Source organism: Aythya ferina (genome assembly GCF_964211825.1).
Source record: "Aythya ferina genome assembly, chromosome: 13".
NCBI classification, from domain to species: domain Eukaryota; kingdom Metazoa; phylum Chordata; class Aves; order Anseriformes; family Anatidae; genus Aythya; species Aythya ferina.
In genome coordinates this window covers 17983681-18005738 of record NC_140311.1, presented here as the reverse complement: position 1 = coordinate 18005738, position 22058 = coordinate 17983681, and the positions used below count along the sequence as shown (strand labels likewise).

The following is a 22058-nucleotide window of genomic DNA, read 5'->3' as shown; positions in this document are numbered from 1 at the left end:
GCAGCCTATGTAGAATCAGAGTTAAAACAAATTACAAAAAAAATAATTTTATTCTGAACGTTAAAATTTGTTTATTCCACTCATTAGGCCAGTGTTTTTGCTACCATTTTGGATGCTGTGAACCTAAATACACTAAACAGCATACTTTGTTTTGTTCTCATATACCATTGCTTCCAACAAAATCATAGAGCTGGAAGAAAATACAGGCTATATAGAAGTCTGGTGTCTTGGAAGAATATATTCCTCATTTATTGAGGTGTACAGAAAGTCTCATTTCAGAATTCTAGCAATTACTCTTGCCCTCAGTTATCACCACATACTCTTTTTGAAAAGAAGATAACGAGGTATACTGGTAAAATAAATGAAAAGGAAATTGGGGTGCTGCATTTGGAAATTTAGCTGTATTCTGTAAATCCTTCCTCCCTAATTTAACTCTCAGAATAACTTGTTTGCCTTAGTAACAGCAATTCCACAGTAATCAGGTTCCTCCAATAAAGCAGACTTCTGAATAATCAATGGGACACAGAGGCTTTCTTCTTCATACAAAAGACCACTGAATGAAGAAGGGATTCCTCTAATAAAAATAATATATATATATATTTTTTTTTTCTAAGAAATGCTTTGCCTTCTATCTGGGCTAAACATCCACTGCAGCTAAGTAATAGCGAGCTTTGTAGATAGAGATGACAAATGTCAGAGCTGAAAAAACCACGAATCTCAGCTCTTTGTCCTCTACAAGCTCATAAATGATCATGAGATTCCAAGTATTTTCAAATGTCTGAAATGAAAGGATTGTGTTTTAATCCTTGTGTTTCCTTGCCCAGGAAGGCAAGTCTAGCTCACGTCTAGTTGCACTAAGAAGGAAAGAAATTTCCAGAGAAATACGTACACAGAAACAAAGATAATATATACAACATTTAAAAAACTAATCCTGTAACCCTATGAATCCCTATGATAAAAGGTAGAAAGGATAACAATTTTGGACAAAGGACTCCAACTAGCAAATTTATTATCTTTATTAATAGTATGTTCATTATCCCCAAAGAAAAAAAAAGGAACACAAAGGGTTAACAGTCAATACCTCCTTATAACAAGAAATTTATAAAGATCTTTTTTCCCCAAGCATGGAATAAATAGCTAGAGCTCAGCAGTCATTTTATACTGCACAGTTATAAAAATATGATGTTTTAGAGGCCTTCTATCAACATTTACTCTTCCACCACATAACTTCAATTTTACGGGCAGAATATCCACTACTAGTTCTAAAGGATTTTGGTTTGGACCTGCTACCAAGCCCTTCTGAACACATTTTATTAAATGAGCATTACAAACAGTATTCTAATGTGTATGAGTGACAGACTATGAAATAAAGTATCAGATTCATAGCTTTACTCCTGACGATACCCTGACGCAGTCAAAGTAGTACACTGACCGTCATCATCAGCTAGCTAGCTTGGACACCTATAGCCTGTTGAGATCAGGAAGAAGCCTATACTCCACGGGAGCCAGTGCTTGCTTTAGGCATTGAACAGGGCCTCCACACCTTCACAGCAACAGACTCAGTGTTCCAAGTGCTCCAATACAAATTGACAATGGCAAGTAATCCTCGTTAATAAAAGCCCCTTGAGATCCATTACACCTAACGAACAAACTGTAAAAACATAGAGCTAATACACTGCAAAGATTTTTCAGAGTTATGAGCCTTGATAAATATATAATAAACTATTTAATAACTGTATTTTCTTTCTTGCTTAATGCCAGTAATCCCTGTTACATTTATTGCAAGGCACAAATATCTCTAAATTCCGTACTGCTATTGTGAAAAGAAATTGTTAATAAATAAGGGAAAGCTTACTATTAACATCTGAAACAACCACATCTCAGGAATGAGCATATCACAGCAGTATCAAAACAGGACTTATCTGTAGTATTGCATGATGCATACCTGGTTAGCTTTATGGTTTTCCTGAATTCATTAGTAATTGGAGCTTTGTAGCCTCCTTTCCTCAATAAGGAATCTATGGTTTGAATGTGGTCCCATCCTGTTGAATTTTACAGCAGTAAAAATTAGTGAGAATTACAGCAGTAACAATAGATGATGCAGAAAATACAGTACAGTATGTAGCGTTATTGATAATACAAGTGCTCTTCTGAAGTTGTGTACAAAACACAGAAATTTCTTCCCTGCCTAAGAAAACGGTTGAAGGAAATATGCTGCATAGGATTTCTTTAGGCATAAAGCTTACTTTACAAACACACATTTTTATCTCATAGTTGAAATATTTTAAAAGCAGACCCACTGTGTCCTAGACTTGGGTTAACAGACAAAATTATACTTTTCTGAAACATTCAGGAATGATCATTAATCACAATCAGTTTATACATCATAAATGGCTACGATGGTATGGAAAAACTGAATTTCTCTAAAATTCAAAAGATTTATTAGCTGAACAAGTGGAAAGACATTATTCTTCTCCACAAATGTCACTGTAAAGCTTAGTGATATTGCTAATTTCAGAACTACTATATAGGTGGCTGGTTAATTAAAAACAATGATGGAAAAAAATCCAGATTCATTATTGTTCTCAAAAAGCCTTCATGTTATTCAAAACTCCTACATATTGATTTTAAAAAGCTTAATATTTCCAAGATAGCTGTTAAGACGTGTTATTTCCAAAAGATTAGTCACACTGAATATTTAAAACAACAACAAAAAAGGGTAAAAAACGCGGTCTACTATAAGTATTTAGAAATGTAAACATCCTCTCCTAATTCCTGAATTTAAAATAAAACAAACTTGTGTAGGTGATCACCAAAGGTCTTAACAAAAAACAACAATAACAAAACAAACAAACAACAACAACAACAAAAAAACACACTTCTTGAACTGGCCAATCTCAGATTACAAAAGGAAAACAATTGCCTTGGAAAGCATCTGAACTTTTAAGTGACCATTTGGAAACAGAATTATCTATTAACAATGATCGTTAATTAAGAATTCATCCTATTCCTTTGCTCACCAAATCAAATATAAAAAGGAAAACCAAAAAAGTGGCAATGCAAAATTTAAACACTGAGACACACTGCCAAGCCTGAAAGAGAATAATGTTAGTGGTAGTCAGAGTTAGTTGCTTAGACCAACAGACTGCTATTCAACAAAATCTGCAGTATATATACATATATATTAATTCACACACTTTAGTCTATCCCTCTATTAAAAGGGACACATTATTTTGGACTTTCAGTATGAAAGTAATTCCCTTCCATCCATCCATCCAAAATACCAGAAGCCGTTGTTTATGCAAACAAATGAAATACTACAAGAAAGTACCTAACTGAAAAAACCTTCGCCACTGGGAATCTGAGAATAAATCAGCTGTTAAGATTATTGACCAGACATCCTGCAACTTAACAGAGTTTGTGCATGTCTAATATTGCAGCATAACAATTATATGAAAATTTATAACTTTTGACAACTGTAAAGTTCATTGACAGCACTGTGGCTCCTCTCCATATTTTGTTTTCCTACAGCTTCACCGTGGTTATGACTTGCTTAAAAAACAGCTACAGTTTACTGAATCCCTATAAGGGGATTGATACAGACATGTAATTGGCATTTTATATAAGAGTCTTTTCTTACAATTAAATATTGCTCCATCATCTGACATCAGTGCAAGGTCAAATATTGCATTTTAGATTTATATGTATGTTTAAATTCTTCACCAGATCATATGAAATAAAGTGCAACAATGACCTTGCTCCTTTGCAACCTCCGGTAAGTAGGTGGCGGTGCGTTTTGATCCTTTTTCATTGATGAATTCTATTCTAATGCCATGTACACCCACCTGCAAGAAATCGGCAGTTTTATTAGTACATTAAAAAAAAAAAAAAAGATACAAGAGATTTCTAACATGATAAAGGCCAAAATGTGAACCTTTAAATGGTTAATAGCATTTTGCAGAGAATTTCAAAAGGTGGTACTGAAGCAAAATCTAATCTCTGAAAGGTGTGTTCACCTGACAGCCTTGTAAGTCCGTAGCAGCACAGATATGCTCCTCAGCTCCACCATGGAGCTTCATTTCTGGTCTGAAGGTGAGGCAGCTGAGATGCGAAGTAAGGCAGTTCTGTAACTGGATTTACTGTCTCCCTCTGACACTGTTGGCAATGTTGTTGCTCATAAAAACACCTGGCTTAGACACTTGAGACCGCAAGATACAATCTGCAGGTAATCATACAGCTGGTAAGTCTAGCGGTGCTTCAATTAAGAGCCTTAATTTTGTTTGAAGTAACAACTGAACAGTGAAATATTTGTCACTACCAACTTGAACCTGAAGCTCTCAAAGTTTCTGCTTAACTTTGGAGAGGAAAAGGAGGTATTCCAGAGCGTTCAGCTTCAAACTCCCACTTCCGTGCTACTAAGTACTCTAATATGACAAAATACCAGTGTAGGAACCAAAATACCTAATCTCAAGGTGTTAGAAGTATTTTACATACGAGCTGTCAGAAAAAAAAAGGCTAAGTACTTTTTCCAGTGCATGAAGAACCCCAGTTTTCAAGGTACAATAACAAATAAGTTGCTTTGGAGTTCTGCATGTAAACTCAAAACATGAGTAAACTGGTATTTTAATTTTCATGCCCACATAACTACGATGTTTTTTCTAATTAAATCCAAAGTTCCCAACTTTGCATGAGGAAATGGAGAGTTTATGTTTAAAAGAGTATCACATGCTATTTGGAATGGTGTTTGTTTTTCAACACAAAATTAGTAAAAAAAAAAAAAAAAAAAAAAAAAAAAAAAAAAAGTAATAGTTTTTCCAGTGACAACCTACTTTACCGTAAATGCATGACAATGAAAAAAAATAAGGAATATTTACAAAGGTCTTAATAACCACTTGTTCAATTAACATATTTGCTTTTATTGAGACTTAATTTTTTAAACTTCGTAATCTTTATACATTGTATAAACATGGGAAAATGATGGGAAAAGTCTCTCTCCTGGCCAGGCTTCAGTAAGTTTTCTGTGTGAACCCAGTATTTCTCATGTAAGAAAAATTAATTAGAGACTAACACATTTAATTCACTGCAAATTTCAACGTATTTCATTACCTAACATTCATAACGTGCATATATAACCACTAGAAAGATATATACTCTATATGGTCAGATGATGTGATTATAAACCCAAAGAATTTGAAAGTAAAAAGCAACAGTGTTAAAGCTGAAATCTACTTAGTTTATCCCTAGGATAAGAACAGAGTAAGTTTTTGCAGCTCCAAGAATGTTCGAAATTAAGATCAGAACTGAAGACCTAAATATCTAATTCTAACAATATTCCTTTGTACGTTTGCTCATATCAATTTTAAAAGGCTTTTTATTAGAACAGAAAAAAAGTAGATATGAAATTAAAAGAACATTATTTGAGATTGCCCTAAAACATAGCCTGCCTCCAGCTTCCTGGAAAGTATCAGGTCAGTCCTCTAAGGTTCAAGACCTTCTGAAATTTCATCTCTGTTGGTAAACTAGAAAGTGTGATTAGATAAAGATTGGGTTGTTCTATAGTGTAAGGCTGTTACTGTGTGGATTAGTGTAGGTAACTTTCAAAAGCAGGCAATAAGCAGCAGATGGGAAGGATCCAACAGCAGTTACAAAGGTATGACATGTAGTTAAAAGGTTAGCTAATATATGCTTGCTTACTTTTAAACCTTAAGCAAAAGTACTCCCTCCCCACACCCCTAACAAAAAACAAAACCAGAACACAAGAACAGTGTCTACTTACAACTTCTAGAAGTTACTTCATGTGGCCTTTACATGGCATCATTTTCAGGCTATTAAGCTTATACAAATTTCCGATCTGCTTCTACTTAGGCATTTCTTACAAATGTCACTCAGTATTTTTTTAAGGCAACATCCTAGGAGAATGCTAACATTTTGATTCGTGAACTATCAGAACAATACATTAGTGATTTTACTCCCTCCCCTGAGTAAAAGAAGATGTAGAAGAAAGATTCATCAGTAAGGCTATCAAAGTGATGGTGGCTCATCAAAACCCCTTCCATCAACACAAACTAATTGTTTTTATTACTATACATGGGGAAAAAGGAGGATCTGATCGTTCTTAAATGGGAACTATCAATTGAAGCACAAATCACCAAGTTTTCTGTATAAACTTTGTTGATAAAGTCGATTATGTGGCAGTGAAACAACTGCTACTATAGGTAACTGGTGTAAAACTGGATTTACTTGGAAAAATGAATGCTAATCTTATAACAACAACATCACATTAACTACCTATGCATTTGGCTGATTACATAACTGTATACGTTCAATTGAGTAAGCCCTAAACCCAAATGGCCTGTTTTTGCACACCTTCAAACCCTGCAGAGTATTAGATTCCACATTCCATACATTTTTTGCGTAACAGTGACCCTGTAGTATTCATGAGATATTAACCAGAAACACTGATGATTTACTAAATATGATGCTACATTCAAGCAGTAGGCAATTGCATTATACTAGATGTTTCCCATTAACCATTTTAATAGATTTTTAGGCCCATATCCATGGAGGAAAAAAGATGTAAAGCAAAATGAATAAGGCAACACAACTGTGCCCACAATTTCTCTGGTTGGGAAAATTTCACAGCATTCTGTGAAGCATGAATTCCAACTGCCCAGCTAATTACGCAGTACTTTTAGTCCAGTATAAATGGCTTTCCATTGTTTAGCTCCAGTTAAACAAAAACAGGCCTAAGTTAAAAAAACGGAAGCCACACACGAGTATATTAAGAATGATCCAGACTAAGATAGGCATGGGCTCAACTACAGCAATTTATTTTGACTTCCTCAAGAGACCAGCACTGATGAAAATTTCTGTGAAATTTCCCCAAATATTCCCTCCTAAGATGGGAGGTAACGGGTAGTTACACGTTTGGAAGACATTAACTGGACTGTAATTTGCCTACCAGGCTCAGAACAGAACTTAAACAAAACCTGTGGCTTTCTTTGCAAACTAAGATTTCTGCTTTACTAGAGGCAAATTTTCCTGAAATAACATCTGTGCCATCCAGCAAAACAAGTCAAACAGTCCTCTTGAGCAGATGGAGTTTAAGTTCTGTCTTAAGTTATATCCCTATGTATGACATATGCAGGTATCCTTCTGAGCTGCAAAAAGACCATACAATTGTAAAAGAATATACATTTTCAGTGAAAAATTAATAGGAATCTATTTAGATTACTTTGCTATTGGGAAACCAAAGTCAGATGAGGAGAGACTTAAAAATCCAGCAACCAGTCTCCTCCAACAGAAATATTTTTATAGAGTTTTATAGCATGAAATACTGTACCATATGTATCCAATACTTTTGGATATAAGCTTTTTGGCCTCGTGTACAAGCAGACAGAGACTACTTAACACTAAGTCCAGAGACTACATTAATTCAAAAACACAGACCTTTCCCTAAATCTAAGGGATTATATGAAACTAGAAGTGACCGCAACAGAACTTCAGACTTAGTTGTGTATTTTATACATATTCATATTCATTTATCCACACTTATATGGTTTCTTTTTTAATGAATCATTTATTTACATACATCTCAGGATGGGGCAAAAGAAATGCACACAATATTTATTGTTTTGCTGAAGGCTTCTGTCACATGCTAGATTATTGCCCATCATACCTATCTATACCTGTATCTGTGTACCTGTCCGTATCTATTTCAATTGGGTTAACAAAAAATTGTTCTAGAATCTACTCCAAAACTGACATTCAGGCAACTCTTATGTTCAACTGCCTGGTTCTGACCAAGTTCCAAACACAGTTTACAAACCCGCTCCTCTCGTTCTGATTCCCCATCCATACTGAGAGGAAGAAGTAACTATTCTTATTAGACAGTCAGTGAGGAACTTGGATAAGCATCTAAAACATCAAGCCTTGCAGAAATTTAACTGTCTAGTCCACTGTGAATTATCGAATTACTGCTCTGTTCAGTTTTATCTACTGCACTGAAATCTATAATTTGCATATATTAACACTAGTTTAAGATGAGTTGTAAACATTTTTTTCAGAAATGCATTAAAAGCAGGTAACAAAGAATCTATTATGAAGTATTCACATTGAATACCCGAGCTGGAGTACTGCAACACACCCTTGGTGGTGGAAGTAAGTGTCTTTCTGTTTAAGTTCACTCAATATTCTTCACCTGAGACTAGAAACGTGGCTTGATGTGCAGTCCTTTCTGTCTGCATGCCAGGTAACATGCAACAAACTCTGCTTGCCTTGCCTCTTGGTTCTACCAGTACGAGCATTCATGTAACCACATGATGAACCAAACCAGGCTGTTTTGGTGTGTGGCTTTTTACTGACTTGCAGTTTATCAGCTTAATCCTTCAACAGTGGCAAACTAGAAACATTTTCAAACAAATAAATTAGCCTATAGCTTATATATATAGCTTATATATTATAGCTTATAGAGGCTATATGATACTTTATACATTATTATACCATATAACGTAGTATCTTTCCCATTTACTTACTGGAACTTGCTCTAAATGAATGTGCCTGGAAACAGAACATTTCAGATTAAGCAACTATTGCTACTTACTAGAAGTTGACCCTACTTTTTATTAGTGGAATTCTTCAGCTTTTTAGCCTTCTATCCGTACCAAATATGCTGGTTTATTTCTGACCATCTTTATTAGGGCTTAAATATTACATTCTGATTTAATGGAGGCAAAAGGCTATTAAGGAGAAATGCTCTCCAATTCATGACATGTATTCTTTTTTTATATCATTTACATACATGGAATCACTGAATATTGTCTAAAGAAAATAAAACAGTGAGATCAAGACTCTTCTCTGTTCGAACAAATACAAGCTCCAGAAGTTGCGGTGCTGCTGCACTTCAAGGAAGAGGGAGCACTTACAGGAAGAAGTCCCACAACTCTTAAATATACTAACTTTGTCAACAATGAAAAGCCACCTAAAACTATTTAAACTAATATTTAAACCAGCATATACAGACTAAAGGCCTTTTGTATCAACACAGAAAGCACACACAATTCTGTAGATTTTACGTTACTGAAGAACAGCAACTTCAGGACAAAGATCTCTTTCAAGGTATTTTAAGGAACAACAGCTGATAAATTCTAGTTATTTATTACCCTGCTGGAATTAAAATAACATTTTCCAAAAAGATTCTTATTGTAATGACATACGTCTTAATGTTTTATGGCATTTTAGTAGGAAAACTGGAGGAGGGTCTGAATTAGCAAGACAGAGTTTACCTTGTAGCAAGAAAACCCCACAGATTCTTAATGAAATGAACAGAAAATATTCTTAGAAAGGGTTCACTTGCTATAAGATGAAAGAGAGAGGATGAATAGAGGCACTGTGCTTTTCTATATTTCTAGAAAACAAGCATGCATAGAATATATACAATATATACAATAATATTGCAATTTATGTTCTAGCCATGCCCTCAAGTAGGGCTGAGAAAGGCTGTGAAACCACCCCAGCAGCTACCAGACCACAGCAATATTTCACGAGTTCTGTCCAGCAGAAATAAGGAAACACTTCATCCACTCCCAGCATTCACTTCAAAGCCCCACATTTCTTCAACTGCTAACGCACAGCACAGTCCATATACAGTCACATGCAAGTAAGAATCCTGAATTATATTTTAGGAAGTGTCTTCATGAACCACTGCATTGACGTGGTCCTTTAAAAATAACTAGGAGAAGGTACAAACCTTTATAAAAGGTGAAAATGGCAGCAATTTGAAAAGTCATATGGAGCTAATAGCGGTCAACTTACATCTCCTGTTTATTTGGCTGAAGCTTCTGCTGCAAAAGGATCTCTCGTTGCTTCTTACAACTGTAATACTCATTTGTTCAGTTTGGGAATATAATTCATTGATCAGAGAAAAGATCTATTACTCTGCTTCAGGATACAGGAGACACTCCTGGGTCAAACGATCCTGTCTCTAAGCTGCCAAACCAGTGAGTTGTCTGAATCTGCAATTTTGAAATATTGTGACCTCCATCAGCAAATTGCTGAAGTAGCTCCTACAAGATCATCGATCGGTAGCATACCTACAGATTTAAGATCTTCTAACCACGTTGATTCTTAGGATGATCTGGAAATTAGCATTATACTAAACAGAAGATGCAGAAGCCCTCTATAGATCATATTTTAGACATCCTGAAATACCTTTTTGCTATTTAACATTGCATAACTGCAGCTCCCTTAAAAGAAACACAGATGACATAAGCTATCTCACTGACAGGGGCATGTGCAGGGATGAATCATTCTTTTAAGGATTAACAATTAAAAATGTTATCTTTCTCATATTTACACCCCCATCTGTTTTGCATGTAAAATTTGGGGATCACCCATAACTATGTATGAAACAAACACTTTTTGTACTCAGACATTAGTTTCTGTTTCTCTTTAAAAATGAAAAATTTGGTCATCTTAAAAGATTATTATTGAGGCAATAAAATATCATCTAATATTAATGGTAGACTACCCCACAGAAATAGCTGAATACTATCTTGCACTTCACACTTTTAATGAGATATTTTCTGAGTATATTCACAGTCTTTTTTAATAAGTTATTGGAAATGAAATAAAATCAAAAAAATCACTATGGTTACTACTAGAAGTAAACCTAGTAAAGCAGGAAAGATTTAGTATTAAAAGTCACTACAGTTTTAAATGCTTGAAAACAGTATTTAAAGACTAAAGGTACTTAAAGGGCTCAGAAGCAGGACAAATGAGTTCCCTGAAAAACGTCTCTTATTGTTTACAATGCACAGTTTCAGCTAAGACTTATTTGTCTGACATTTCATAAAAAAATAATAATTCTGCTTATAGGAAAAATGCTGATAAACACCAAAGCAGACTTACACTCAGTTCATGAAGAATTACATATAAGAAGGTAAGAAGCCTTTGTCATTACAAGTTGAACAGATAATGCATTTTTATTATATTTTTAACTACTGTAAAATTAATTCATACTGCTGAGGTTACAGCCAGACACCACCATTCTGATACAGTAGAGCCTCTTACCATTTTAACAAGGAATGAAATTTCCCTTCAATATATATTTGTTATGTGTGTGTGCAATAGAAAGCCTCTTTTTCTATTAAGAATTCCTAAATGTTTAGTAGGGTTAAGTTATTATTACAGTGAAGTACTTGTGAGGTATGTCTGGCATTATGACACATCCACCAGCATATATGACAACTTAAAAAATTTTCTATCCATTCAAGTATAGACTAGAAATGCAAAGCAACAGTCATCCTTGCCGAGATAAGAAGTTCATCTTAAGTTGAGTAACTTACTTTCTCGCATGCATCCAATACCAAATAATTTGGGAAAGAACGTAAGAGTAACAGAATAACACTTCTTCCAGTACACCTTCCCAGAAATAACTCTGAAAGCAGTATTTGCTTCTTAATCTGTGACTTCTATGCTGCTGTTCCAAGAGAACGCATGCAGGTTTCCTAGAATCAAGCAAGTAAAACAGATTCTGCTCCATGCAGAAGTAGCAAAGGAAAATATGAGCAATCATTTACTTGGCCTCACTGTTTAAGGGCTCTGTGGGCTCTGTGCAGGCCACTTGCTCTGAAAGTGAAGAACGTTTTGGAAAAGATAAATGGCTTGCTCCTACAATCTACGTAAGGCTGCTTGTTTTGGGATTGCAATTTTTGCAGTGTCCATTTCCAGAGGCATACATCAGAATACCAACTTTCACACTGGAGCATCCTGTTTCCAGAATCAATAGAACAATCTGCCATGTTTTGTTTCTTAGTTAGCTATGCTGCAAAAGAGGTCTCAGGACCCCATCACTCCAGACAATACCTTGCATGATGGAATCTTAAGACATAACTACAACCGCACAGGGCACTCTTATTTTTAGTGCTTAAATGGGCAAGAAATCAAATCTCCACTCCACTTTCACAACTCAGACCTTTAAGGTGATGGTAGTTCTAGCAAAATAGTCTCTTAAATCTCTACAGAAAACAATCCATATAGCGTGCAAAACAGTGACTAATTAAATATATGCAAATAATTTAAATGGCGTGACTTCTGCTATAGATGCTCATAATATCAAAGTAATTTTCTTAAAGACATCTGAAATCCTTACCTCCCAGTCCATGTAGTCACATACATCCTCAAAGTTAGTGAGTAGAGACACTGAGCAGAAAAGCCGTGGCAGCTCATCCCTCGTCATTGGGGGGAAACGACTATCTTTAAGGGCACTGTTGAAGACAAAACAGAATTTCAAACTTTTTTTTTTTTTTTTTTTTTTTTTAAGATCAAGGATCTAATGAATCAACTGAAAAGCATAAAGGACAAAAAAGAAACAAAACAAAAAACAACAACAACCAAAACAAAACAAAAACAAAAAAAGACAACTGATGAAGTGATGACCAGTTTGATAACCCAGTTACCGGTGTAACACACTGACCAATATTCCCAACTTGTTCCTTAGACATTTCTTTTAGATTTCTTGGCTGGTCAGTTAGGTGGTATTCTGGGTGTTATCGCTATATTAGGGGTGATTGCTTCCTGAGCTGATTTTGCTTCTGTGACAATGACTTACTAATGAAGCACCAGAAAGTTTTGGAAAAAGTTAAAAACAAAAACAAAACAAAAAAAAAAACACACAAACAAAGCAACAGCTCTTCTACCTGCAATTTAGTAAATCCCTTTCAAAAAAAGATTAAACCATACAGAATAGAGAGGGAAATTCTGTAGCCTGCAAAAATCAAATGTAGTAAATACAGTAATCAAACTGTAGAATTTAATTCAGTGAAAGAAATCCAAGCAAGCAGAATATTCTCCAAAAAGAATATTGATTATAAATACGTAAAAACATCCAGGAGTTCTACAGACTTGTAAACCTACAGAACTTGAAGGTGTTCTGCAAAGCAGAGATAATGATTAGTAACATGGAAGCTTGCAAACAGCTAAGCTAATCCTCAGGCTAAGGCACGGTTCTCTAGACAAACATACATCTAGCGGACAGAATTCCATACCAAGAACTATCTGTGTAGATTCCAGTGCCCCTTGAAAAACAAAGCAGTTAACAGACAGAAAGCAGCACCACCAGTAAGAACATTTGTAAGAACCTACTCGTATAAGTTTGGTTAAGAACCAGTTCAATTGGAAAAGGGAAGGTTAAGGTATCCCATCATTTTTTCTTCTCTTACAATTTTAAATGTGACATACGTGAACATCTCCATGATCATCTCCAACAGAAACAGACCTGCTAACTGAGCTTTTTACTAAGTAAGGAGAGCTTAACATTTAGAGAGTTGTTAAAGTACTACCAAGTTCTTCATGTCATACTGTGTCATATAACAATTAGATCATTCTTACTCATTTCACTTGGCATACAACCTGTAGTTGCCATTAGCTGATACCATTACAGCCATGACGACGGCATTTAGAATATGGCTGAAGTCTCTGCATCAGATACCACCATCTCACGTAAGGAATAGTATAGCTTTATTAAGGCATATGAAATAATAGTGCATAAGCAAAACAAAACAAAACAAAAAAAGTAAACTTAACCTAGGAGAAATCATCATATGTATAACCAGAAATAGAAATCCCATCACAAGTTAATCCCATACACTGATGAATTAAAACAGAACCTTTCCTTTTCCAGGGGGAAAAAAAAAGTCTTTTTTTTCAGACATGCTACAAGTAAAGAACATACTATTGGAATTACTAGAGGCTCTTCTCCAAGCTTTAGTATTTTTATGTTATAAAATAGATAAGAAATTTAGATTTTCATTATGAAGGTAAATTTGTTACGTAATTAGGAAACAGATGGTGAGTCTATTCTAACAGTACTTAGAGGTACTTCTAGGCAACGCTAGTCAAAGTTGCCATACACAAGGAAAAAAAGATGTTGAGACAATAATTAACTAGCCAAGATAATTTTTTAAACTTATTTATATAGGACAGGGCTACATAGACGTGTGAACAACTGAGAACACTAATGAGATTTAAAGCATAATGCCTGTGATATTTAAGTAATGACTTTCACCGAAGATGTATCAAGATATTCTCCATGATTCTGTTGATGGGATTTGCAAAGCCAGGTTTCTAACTGCTGGAAACCAGACAGTTACCTTTCTCCATTACCTGGTATTTCAGAGCATCATCACAGACCAACTTAAATAGCTACAGCAGGAGAGAAAGGAAAATTTGAGCAGCTAATTCAGCCTTCATATCCCTCCAAATAGGCAAAACATATATGAGTAAATGGAGGATACTCTGAAACACAGGGTCAGCTCAAACCAGAAGTCCATTTTGCCTTGTATTAAGTAGTAACCAGCAGCAGATGGCAAAAGAATAAATACAAGAACACAATAAATATCCAGGTGGTCCTTCCCTAGAAGACTCTCTAGGAATCCAGCTGTTTAAAGCTTAGGGATTTTGAGCCAGAGATGGGATATCTGCACTTCTCCATGGGTTTATTTAATAAGTGCATGCAAGCATGCTCTTGAAATTTTACACCTTTTAATGAAACTAAAAACTATGCTCAGAAACCCAAATCCTCTTTTCATTTGATATTTTGATTAAGAAATATCCTATCCAGAGAATCTGTTGCTACTGGAAGTTTACTTACATGCAAATTTCAAATTTCCCCAGTGTATATTCTACCTCTATCATAAAACCAGTCTATTTGAATAACTACTGAAAAGCACACAAAAAGACAAATATTATTGTATTAACAAACTGCAGATTCAGTTATCTTATAAAACAACAGTATGCATGGATATTGCCAATGCTTGTTTAATCCTGTTTTCAAGATTTATGTAACAATCTTACCATACTGTAAGTATTTATAACCTTCAGATTTTTTTTTTTTTTTTTGGGGGGGGGCACAGCCAGATACTAGTTTATCTAACTTTCACTTCCCCTTCCTAAAGCTGCCAGAATGCACTTGTGAATTTAAACTTTTGAAGCAAAGGTTGTCTACTATGGGCGTAAGCCTGATACCCCATATCATCATCAGTAGAAGCCCAGGCAAATTCCCACTTACTGAAGATCTCCTGCACCATCATTACCAGATGAGAAACCATTCTCAATTTAACATACTTTAAGTCGTACAGAAACAAACATCATACATCACACGTGTAAGTCACATCTCAAATGCGGTGGTAATACTTTAAAACAAGATGAGTGAATCATGACAAACTTGAATATTGATAAAAAGCTGTGATATGAAGCCTTCATATGAACACAGTGGAAGCAGAAAGGCACACAAAGGCAAAAAAAGCCTCAGGCATACACAGCGAACAAAGTAGTTCAATTTTAGTGAAAGCAGAGCAACAGAGTGCATATCGCATACACTATTAGTAAAATTAACTGGCTAATTCTGTTATTCAGTAATATGAAACTAGCTCAAATACTTGTTTTCATGTAACCACCTGATGGTAACTACAGTACTGTTTATCAAACGATAATGCCATTTCAACCACACCTGAAATTGTTTCTTCAGAACTGCTAGGCGCTTTTTTATCTTTATCTGTACAGCTTGCTGAAAAATTGTTCCGTCATACCTACAGACATCTTTGCACATATCCTATATTAGCACTGCTGCTGCTGAAGATAAGGGAGCAATCTGGCAGAAAAAACTGATCAGAGATTTGAATAAAAGTCTCTGATGCGACTGTAACTAGTCAATACTGAATACTGTGTTCCTTCTTTCCCCATCTCCAGGTCCCACATTTCAATTTGTTTTCATCTTTTTAAACAGCTTTGTCTCCATTGTTAATGTCAGCAAAACAAAAATTTACCTGAAGAAATTAGCGTTGACAAACAACCAATAGAACATCCTAAAAGCCCTTATTTGTACCGTTTAGCTACACAGAAAGGATTCTGTATGCTTATGCAAAATGTATGAAACTAGAACAGTCCAGTAACTCTCTCAGGTGTCAAATCTAGGATAATTAGCCTAAAACTTAGCAATCCTGTCCTAATGAGTTTCATCTAGATGCATCACATACTTCTTTAAAACCAGGAAACATCCATCTATTGAGTGCTGTATGTTACAGACTGTCAGCCTTCCAATCACTCATCTCTCTATTGCCCCCTTGGTTGAAACTCTAAGTTTCAGATACCTTTTGAAAAACCAAGAGCTGGCCAGCTTACTATCATCTATTCAGAGATAAACCTTCATTTCTGCATTTTTTAATTGCTTGATTAACAGGAAACACATGAAATGCATCCCTTTGGAATTCATCCATAATCCCTGGGCTGCAATCATTCAGTAAGCCTAAACTTTACCTCTGTGGTATTTAATAAGTCACCATCTACTGACTACTTGGATGATTTCAGCAAAACAAGTGGAGGGTGTCCAGTAGACTTCCTCACGGGCAGCTGTCTACATTGAGAGCTTAGCTTTTGTACAATGGTTAACAGACGGTCAGAAACGTCAGCAGGTCTCAACACTTACCGAGCACAAGAAAGCTTGCACGAGCTTTTACTTTTGCTGTTCCTGTTCTGTGGAGAAAGAATTTCAGTTTCTAGAGACAACAGTTTGGCATATATCGTAAACTCTACAAAGATGTACATATGTAAATTCAGACTTTTACCTCACTTTTACTGTTTGCGTGCTTCTTGGTGAGCAATTTAAAAGCAAGCATAAAACACAGACGAGATAACATATGCTCACTTTCCTTAAAAAACTCATTTCTGATCTGACATGTTCAGAAAGAAAAGCCACGATATACTTGCGTGTAGGTATTCTCAATTGAAGAAACTTTGTCGTGTCTCTTTGATGGAAGCATTACTTTTGCACTAGTAGAACATGATTTTACCATCTTATTCAGTGCCATGTTCTGTTAATTCTTCTGTTAGAAAGACAAAAGTATTGTATCGGAGCAAAGACTGGTAAGACTATTAGATAACAGGTTTTGAAAACAAATTCCATTTTTTTTTTTCTGTTAAACTTAAAATAAAGGAAGAGTGGGTGGAAATAACCAGTAAAATAATTTGGGAAAATTAAGCAGAGTTCAAAACATCTTTAAAGAAAAAAAAACTATTTTGAAAAACATTTTCTACGTCATCTGTTCTGTATTTCTTAATGCCCAGAGCAAATTTACATATATTGCTTCTGACTAAATGGAAGTACTTGGTAGTGAAAAGTTGAAAAGAAGCAGTGCCAAGCAAGAGGAATTCTAGCTGGCCAATAAAAGGACATTAGTTTTTCCACATGGGGTTCTGCTTCATGTTAAAAGCAAAGCAGGCAAAGTCAAAATTGAATCCTGTTCAAAGAAAACTATTTTTAGACACAAAATGCATGCACACACATGCACCGCATTTCTAGTCAAATATACTTATTTATGAAGTTTTGTGCATCTTACTAAGACAGATCAAGTAATTGCCAGTCAAGAAAAAACAAAGTATTAATCAACAATCAGGTTTTGTTTTTTTGAGCTCCTGCTCAAATGAACTTCATCTGTCCATAAGCTCTCCAGAAATATGTTCTTCAGTAAGTTCATGTTCCACTCCCTTTTGCATTTGGGTGTACAGGAAAGTAGGTAAGCTTGCAAACTTTGAAGTATTTCAGTGTTTAAAGACAATGAAAAGATTTAAAGAAAAGGAAATTGTTTCAACTATTTTGAGTTATGACTAACAGCATGAAATTAAGTGAAAATTATAATTAAGGCTTATATTCCTTAGGACTACACCTTGTTTTAATAAAATACCGTTTCATGGTTCTGAAATAATAGCATGAGCAGGTGAACCAAAATGCAATACATCACTGTGCTGTCCATTTGTATTTTCTGTAGGCCACAGAAATGCTAGAAGAAATAAAAATAGTCACCTTCAGTCTTTAAGAACCTATGGCTCTTAAACGTGACGTGGCAGCTTGGTAATAAACAGAAGGGCAGAAATGGGGGAAATGAGAAATACAAATGATTTTAAAGGATCTTTAAAAAGTTTACTAGCGTGTATGCATCACAAAAAGTAGAGAAGGATTTGTGTGGACAAAGGAAGGTAGTGGAAGAATTCTTACTATTTTATTATTATTTAATGAAAGCAATAATTAAATTCCTCAATAAACCTTTTAGTGGACAATCACATCTGCGGACCCAAACTGGATGGAAGTTAGGCAAAACTGGGTCCGGTTGTGTATGTTACTGGGAATTACTTTCAGGGCTTTAACATCACATAGTGGGAGAAGATGCAAAGGAAACACTCAAGCACGGGGCATAATATAAGTAATACTCTACTTTTAAGGGAAGTGTAAATGAGGCAGAGACATTAAGTGACTCACGCAATTTAGGAGGCTTACACAGTGAGTCAGTGACAGAATCAAGAATAGCATCCAAGATCCCTGACTCCTACAAATCTTTCTGTGACAGCTTCTTTCACAATCTGCTCAGTCTACAGCAAAGAAATATAGATCCCTGAACATCAATCAAAAGAGAATGGATAAAATTAAGTAAACTAATCTAATTAAAAATAATTTTTCCTTTTTTTTTTTCAGTTCACTCTACTACAGACCATTTTTTTTCTTAATTAACCAGTTTCCTATACAGAGCACAGATAAACCAAACCATATCTTTTTGTCATCCAAAGTAAACAACAGTTCTCTAAATACCATCAGGACAGTGACGAAAAATAGGTTAAAGATCTGACTTTAAAAACTATTGTCCTCTCCTGACAAATACTAGCACTACCAGTAGTGCTAATGGTAGGCAAAGGAGTGAAACTTGAAAACCCTTTTCATTCAGCTCAGTAAGTATAACCCTGATATTCTCAATGCTTTTATCAAGAGAAATGCGAGGTACCTTAGAAAATACATTTTACAAAGAAATGGGCTCATGTCAATAAACTGAGCCCAAAGGGCCTACATATCATTCTTCAGTTAATTCAAAACATCCTCACTGAAATTCACTGAAACTCACTGAATTTTAGGTAACAGCAGTGAGATAACAGCGATAAGAGACAATTAATGACAGGATTTCAAAAAAAAAAAGTTTGTTCCATTGCAGGCTCATTGAAGTTAGTTGAGATTTTTTACTTTTTCAGCTTTCTTATAACTTAAATAGGAAGAAATTACAGAGCACTTAGGGAGGTCACCGACATTTTCCTGGTGAAAATCAGCTATCATAACTCAGTTTGGCAGAAAGCTAGCAGCTTCCAAGTCACAATCTGCAATTAATTTTTAGGTTAGAAAAACATGGCAGAGTATGCTCCTCTTCAGAAAGAGGAATTGTGGTGAATAAATTCTCTTAGCTTTCCGTGTAAGCGATCAGACAGCCTAACAGACCTTACGTGACAGCCCTCTAGCTTTTCTACATCACCAGCAGAGATTTGCCAACTTAAATGGAGATTTCAAGCCGTGATTTACATGCATTGTCAAATCACTTGAATGCAGGGGAAAATAATTTATTTATATTGTCATTTTTTATTTTTATTTTTTTTTTGTTAAGACTGCAAAATTTCCAGGAAATAAAACAACTGTGAATGACGTGTTTTTTTCCTGAACCCTCCCTTACATTTAAGAGACAGAAAAGGAAAGAACAACATTTATATTTCCTGCACATTATGTTGCTAAGTGGCAGTCATGGGGTAAAAAAGAATAAAAATAAGGAAATACACTTGTTGACATTTTGGACAGAAATAATTCTCTGAAGTTCTAATTTTTTGGCCTAACTAATTAGCACAGTGCAGCAGTGTTTCAGGTAGGAGAATAAATAAAATAAAATATAGATCTGGCATTTTGGCTCTTCAGTCAATTTTTCTAAGTCCTGCAAACTAAGGTGTGCCAGGAAATCTCTCCCCCAGTCTCGGTCTCACCTCCCCCCACTGGCTTCACGCTTCCAGCATTTGGATCCAGTCATTTGGTTTCAGGGGATGATAGAATATTCTGATACTCTATTTTAGATGGTTATTTTAATTTTGAAAAGAATAACATTCCTCTAAGAGACAACTCAGAGTATGTACCTAAATTAAGTGTTTAGAAGAGTTCATTAGAAAAGGCAACCTCCATTAATTGACTGGATAACACAATTAAGCCTCTAGATTAGGCAGCCAGACATGCCTCAAATAAGCTGTCTTATTTTATTAATTTTTGTCCCTAGAATTTCTCAACTCTCTGGTATGTGTGGAAATTGTTACCAGTGTTGTTAATAGGCAATTTGTCAGCAAGGCTGCAGCAGTCACCAGACAACACTAAGAGAACACACACATCTGGGTAGGTCGAATTTACCAAGAGGCACTCAGCTTTCCTTGGTTTCTTTTTGTTGTTGTATAGGTTTGGTTTTTTCCTTTAAAGTATACAGGATTGAATATTGTCAGATTTTTGCAGATGGTGTATCAGTGGTATTAGAGACATAAATACAATACACTGAAAAATTTCATAACAACTGTGAAGAGCAGACCCAGATCCAGAAAGAGAAAAACTTCCCGGTGTTCTATTTCAAGCATTTTCCTTCGAGAAAACTTTGGTTTGTTCAGAATATCCTGAAGGACAAACCAATATACAGAGTTTTTATTAGTAGTTTCAAATTGCTGAGTAACAAGGAAGAGAAGAACCCCTGGGCAAAAGAAGAACCATCTACCAAAACGAGAGAAACCATTATTTGCTCACTTCAGTAATTTTGGAAGCTGCTCTCCCAGTCGCATAACAGTGACAAGGACAAGCACAACTAGGTTTCCAATGTTGTTTTTTTTTTTTCTTCATTCAGATGCCAAAGTATTTAAAAACTTGATCTAAAATTTCAAGGCACCTGAACTTCTTGGTTGGCAAGTCATTCATCTACATCTAACCCTGACACATGCTAAAAGAAACAAAGGACAAGGTTCTGCATCAGTACTGCAGCTGCCTGCAGAACAAAGCAGCGGTAATTTATGGCTTCCCACACGGGACGCTGTCATCCCTGGGTTTTATGACAGAGGTGCCCAGCTGTGCTATGTGTTAAAATTAGAGCTGTGCATGTCATGTCAAAACGGCTCATGGTACAGAACAAAAGAGAAGCGACTATTGGTGGCGATGACAGAACCCAGCAAAACCTTAACAATCCCCACCTAATGGGCCTCCTCCAAGAGAACACTGAAAAAAAAGTAAATGTAATAAAGGAAAAGTTAAAAGCTGTGTTAAAAACTATATATATTTTGGCTGCAGATCAGATTTTTGTAAACATTGTAGCATTGCACTTGGAATTCCTAAAAGATCTATTTATACAAATACTAATTCAAAGGTATTTCAAATACACAAGGAATAAAAATAATAATTCAGGGATTTTGTTTGGAGTATTCCTGAAACCTGAAAAGAGGCAATTAGGATATACCACAATTAACTGTTTCTGTATCATCATCTATGAAGATAAGTATTTTAGCACCTGCTCCTCATGCTATACAAACTCATCAATAACTTAATTTGCGCCAAATCAGTTCCATCAGTTCACTATGGGGAAATGATTTCACAATCAACACCAGCACAGCACGGAAATCCTCCCTGATGTTCAGACAGAACTTGCAGTGTTCCAGCTTGTGCCCATCACCTCTTGCCCTGGCACCAAGTGGAGCCTGGCTTCATGCCCTTTGCACCCTCCCTTCAGGTGTTCATAGACATCAGTGAGGTCCTCCCCGAGCCTCCTCCTCTCCAGGCTGGGCAGTACCACCTCTCTCAGCCTCTCCTCGCAGCAGAGGTGCTCCAGGCCCTTGCGCTGGGCTCTATCCAGTGTGTCCATGTCTCTTTGTACTGGAGGGCCTAGAACTGGACTCAGTTCTGCAAATGTGGCCTCACCAGCACTGAGCAGGGGGAAGAATCCCCTCCCTTAGCCTCCCGGTGACATTTTGCCTAATGCAGCCATGAACACCGAGAGCCTTCTTTGCAGCAAGGACACATTGCTGGCTTTTGTTCAACTTGCTGTCCGTCAAGACACCCAGGTCCTTTTCTGCCAGGCTGTTTTCCAGCTGGGAGGCCCCAGCATGTCCTTGTGCTGGGGTTGTTTCTCCCCTGGGGCAGGACTCCATACTTCTTAACCTTCATGAGGCTGCAGTCAGCCCATTTC

The 22058-nt window shown here is 35.9% G+C and overlaps 1 protein-coding gene across 1 annotated transcript in view; it reads right to left on the bottom strand.

Annotated features, from left to right (window-relative positions):
* The window catches only part of AMMECR1 (AMMECR nuclear protein 1), a 108679-nt gene that overhangs the window by 5673 nt on the left and 80948 nt on the right, over positions 1–22058 (bottom strand). The window contains exons 4-6 of the mRNA XM_084535085.1: positions 12152–12266; positions 3755–3845; positions 1946–2042 (exon numbers count right to left, since the gene is read on the bottom strand). Coding sequence (XP_084391211.1) covers positions 1946–2042; positions 3755–3845; positions 12152–12266 — 303 coding nt within the window. The remainder of the gene's footprint in view (positions 1–1945; positions 2043–3754; positions 3846–12151; positions 12267–22058) is intronic.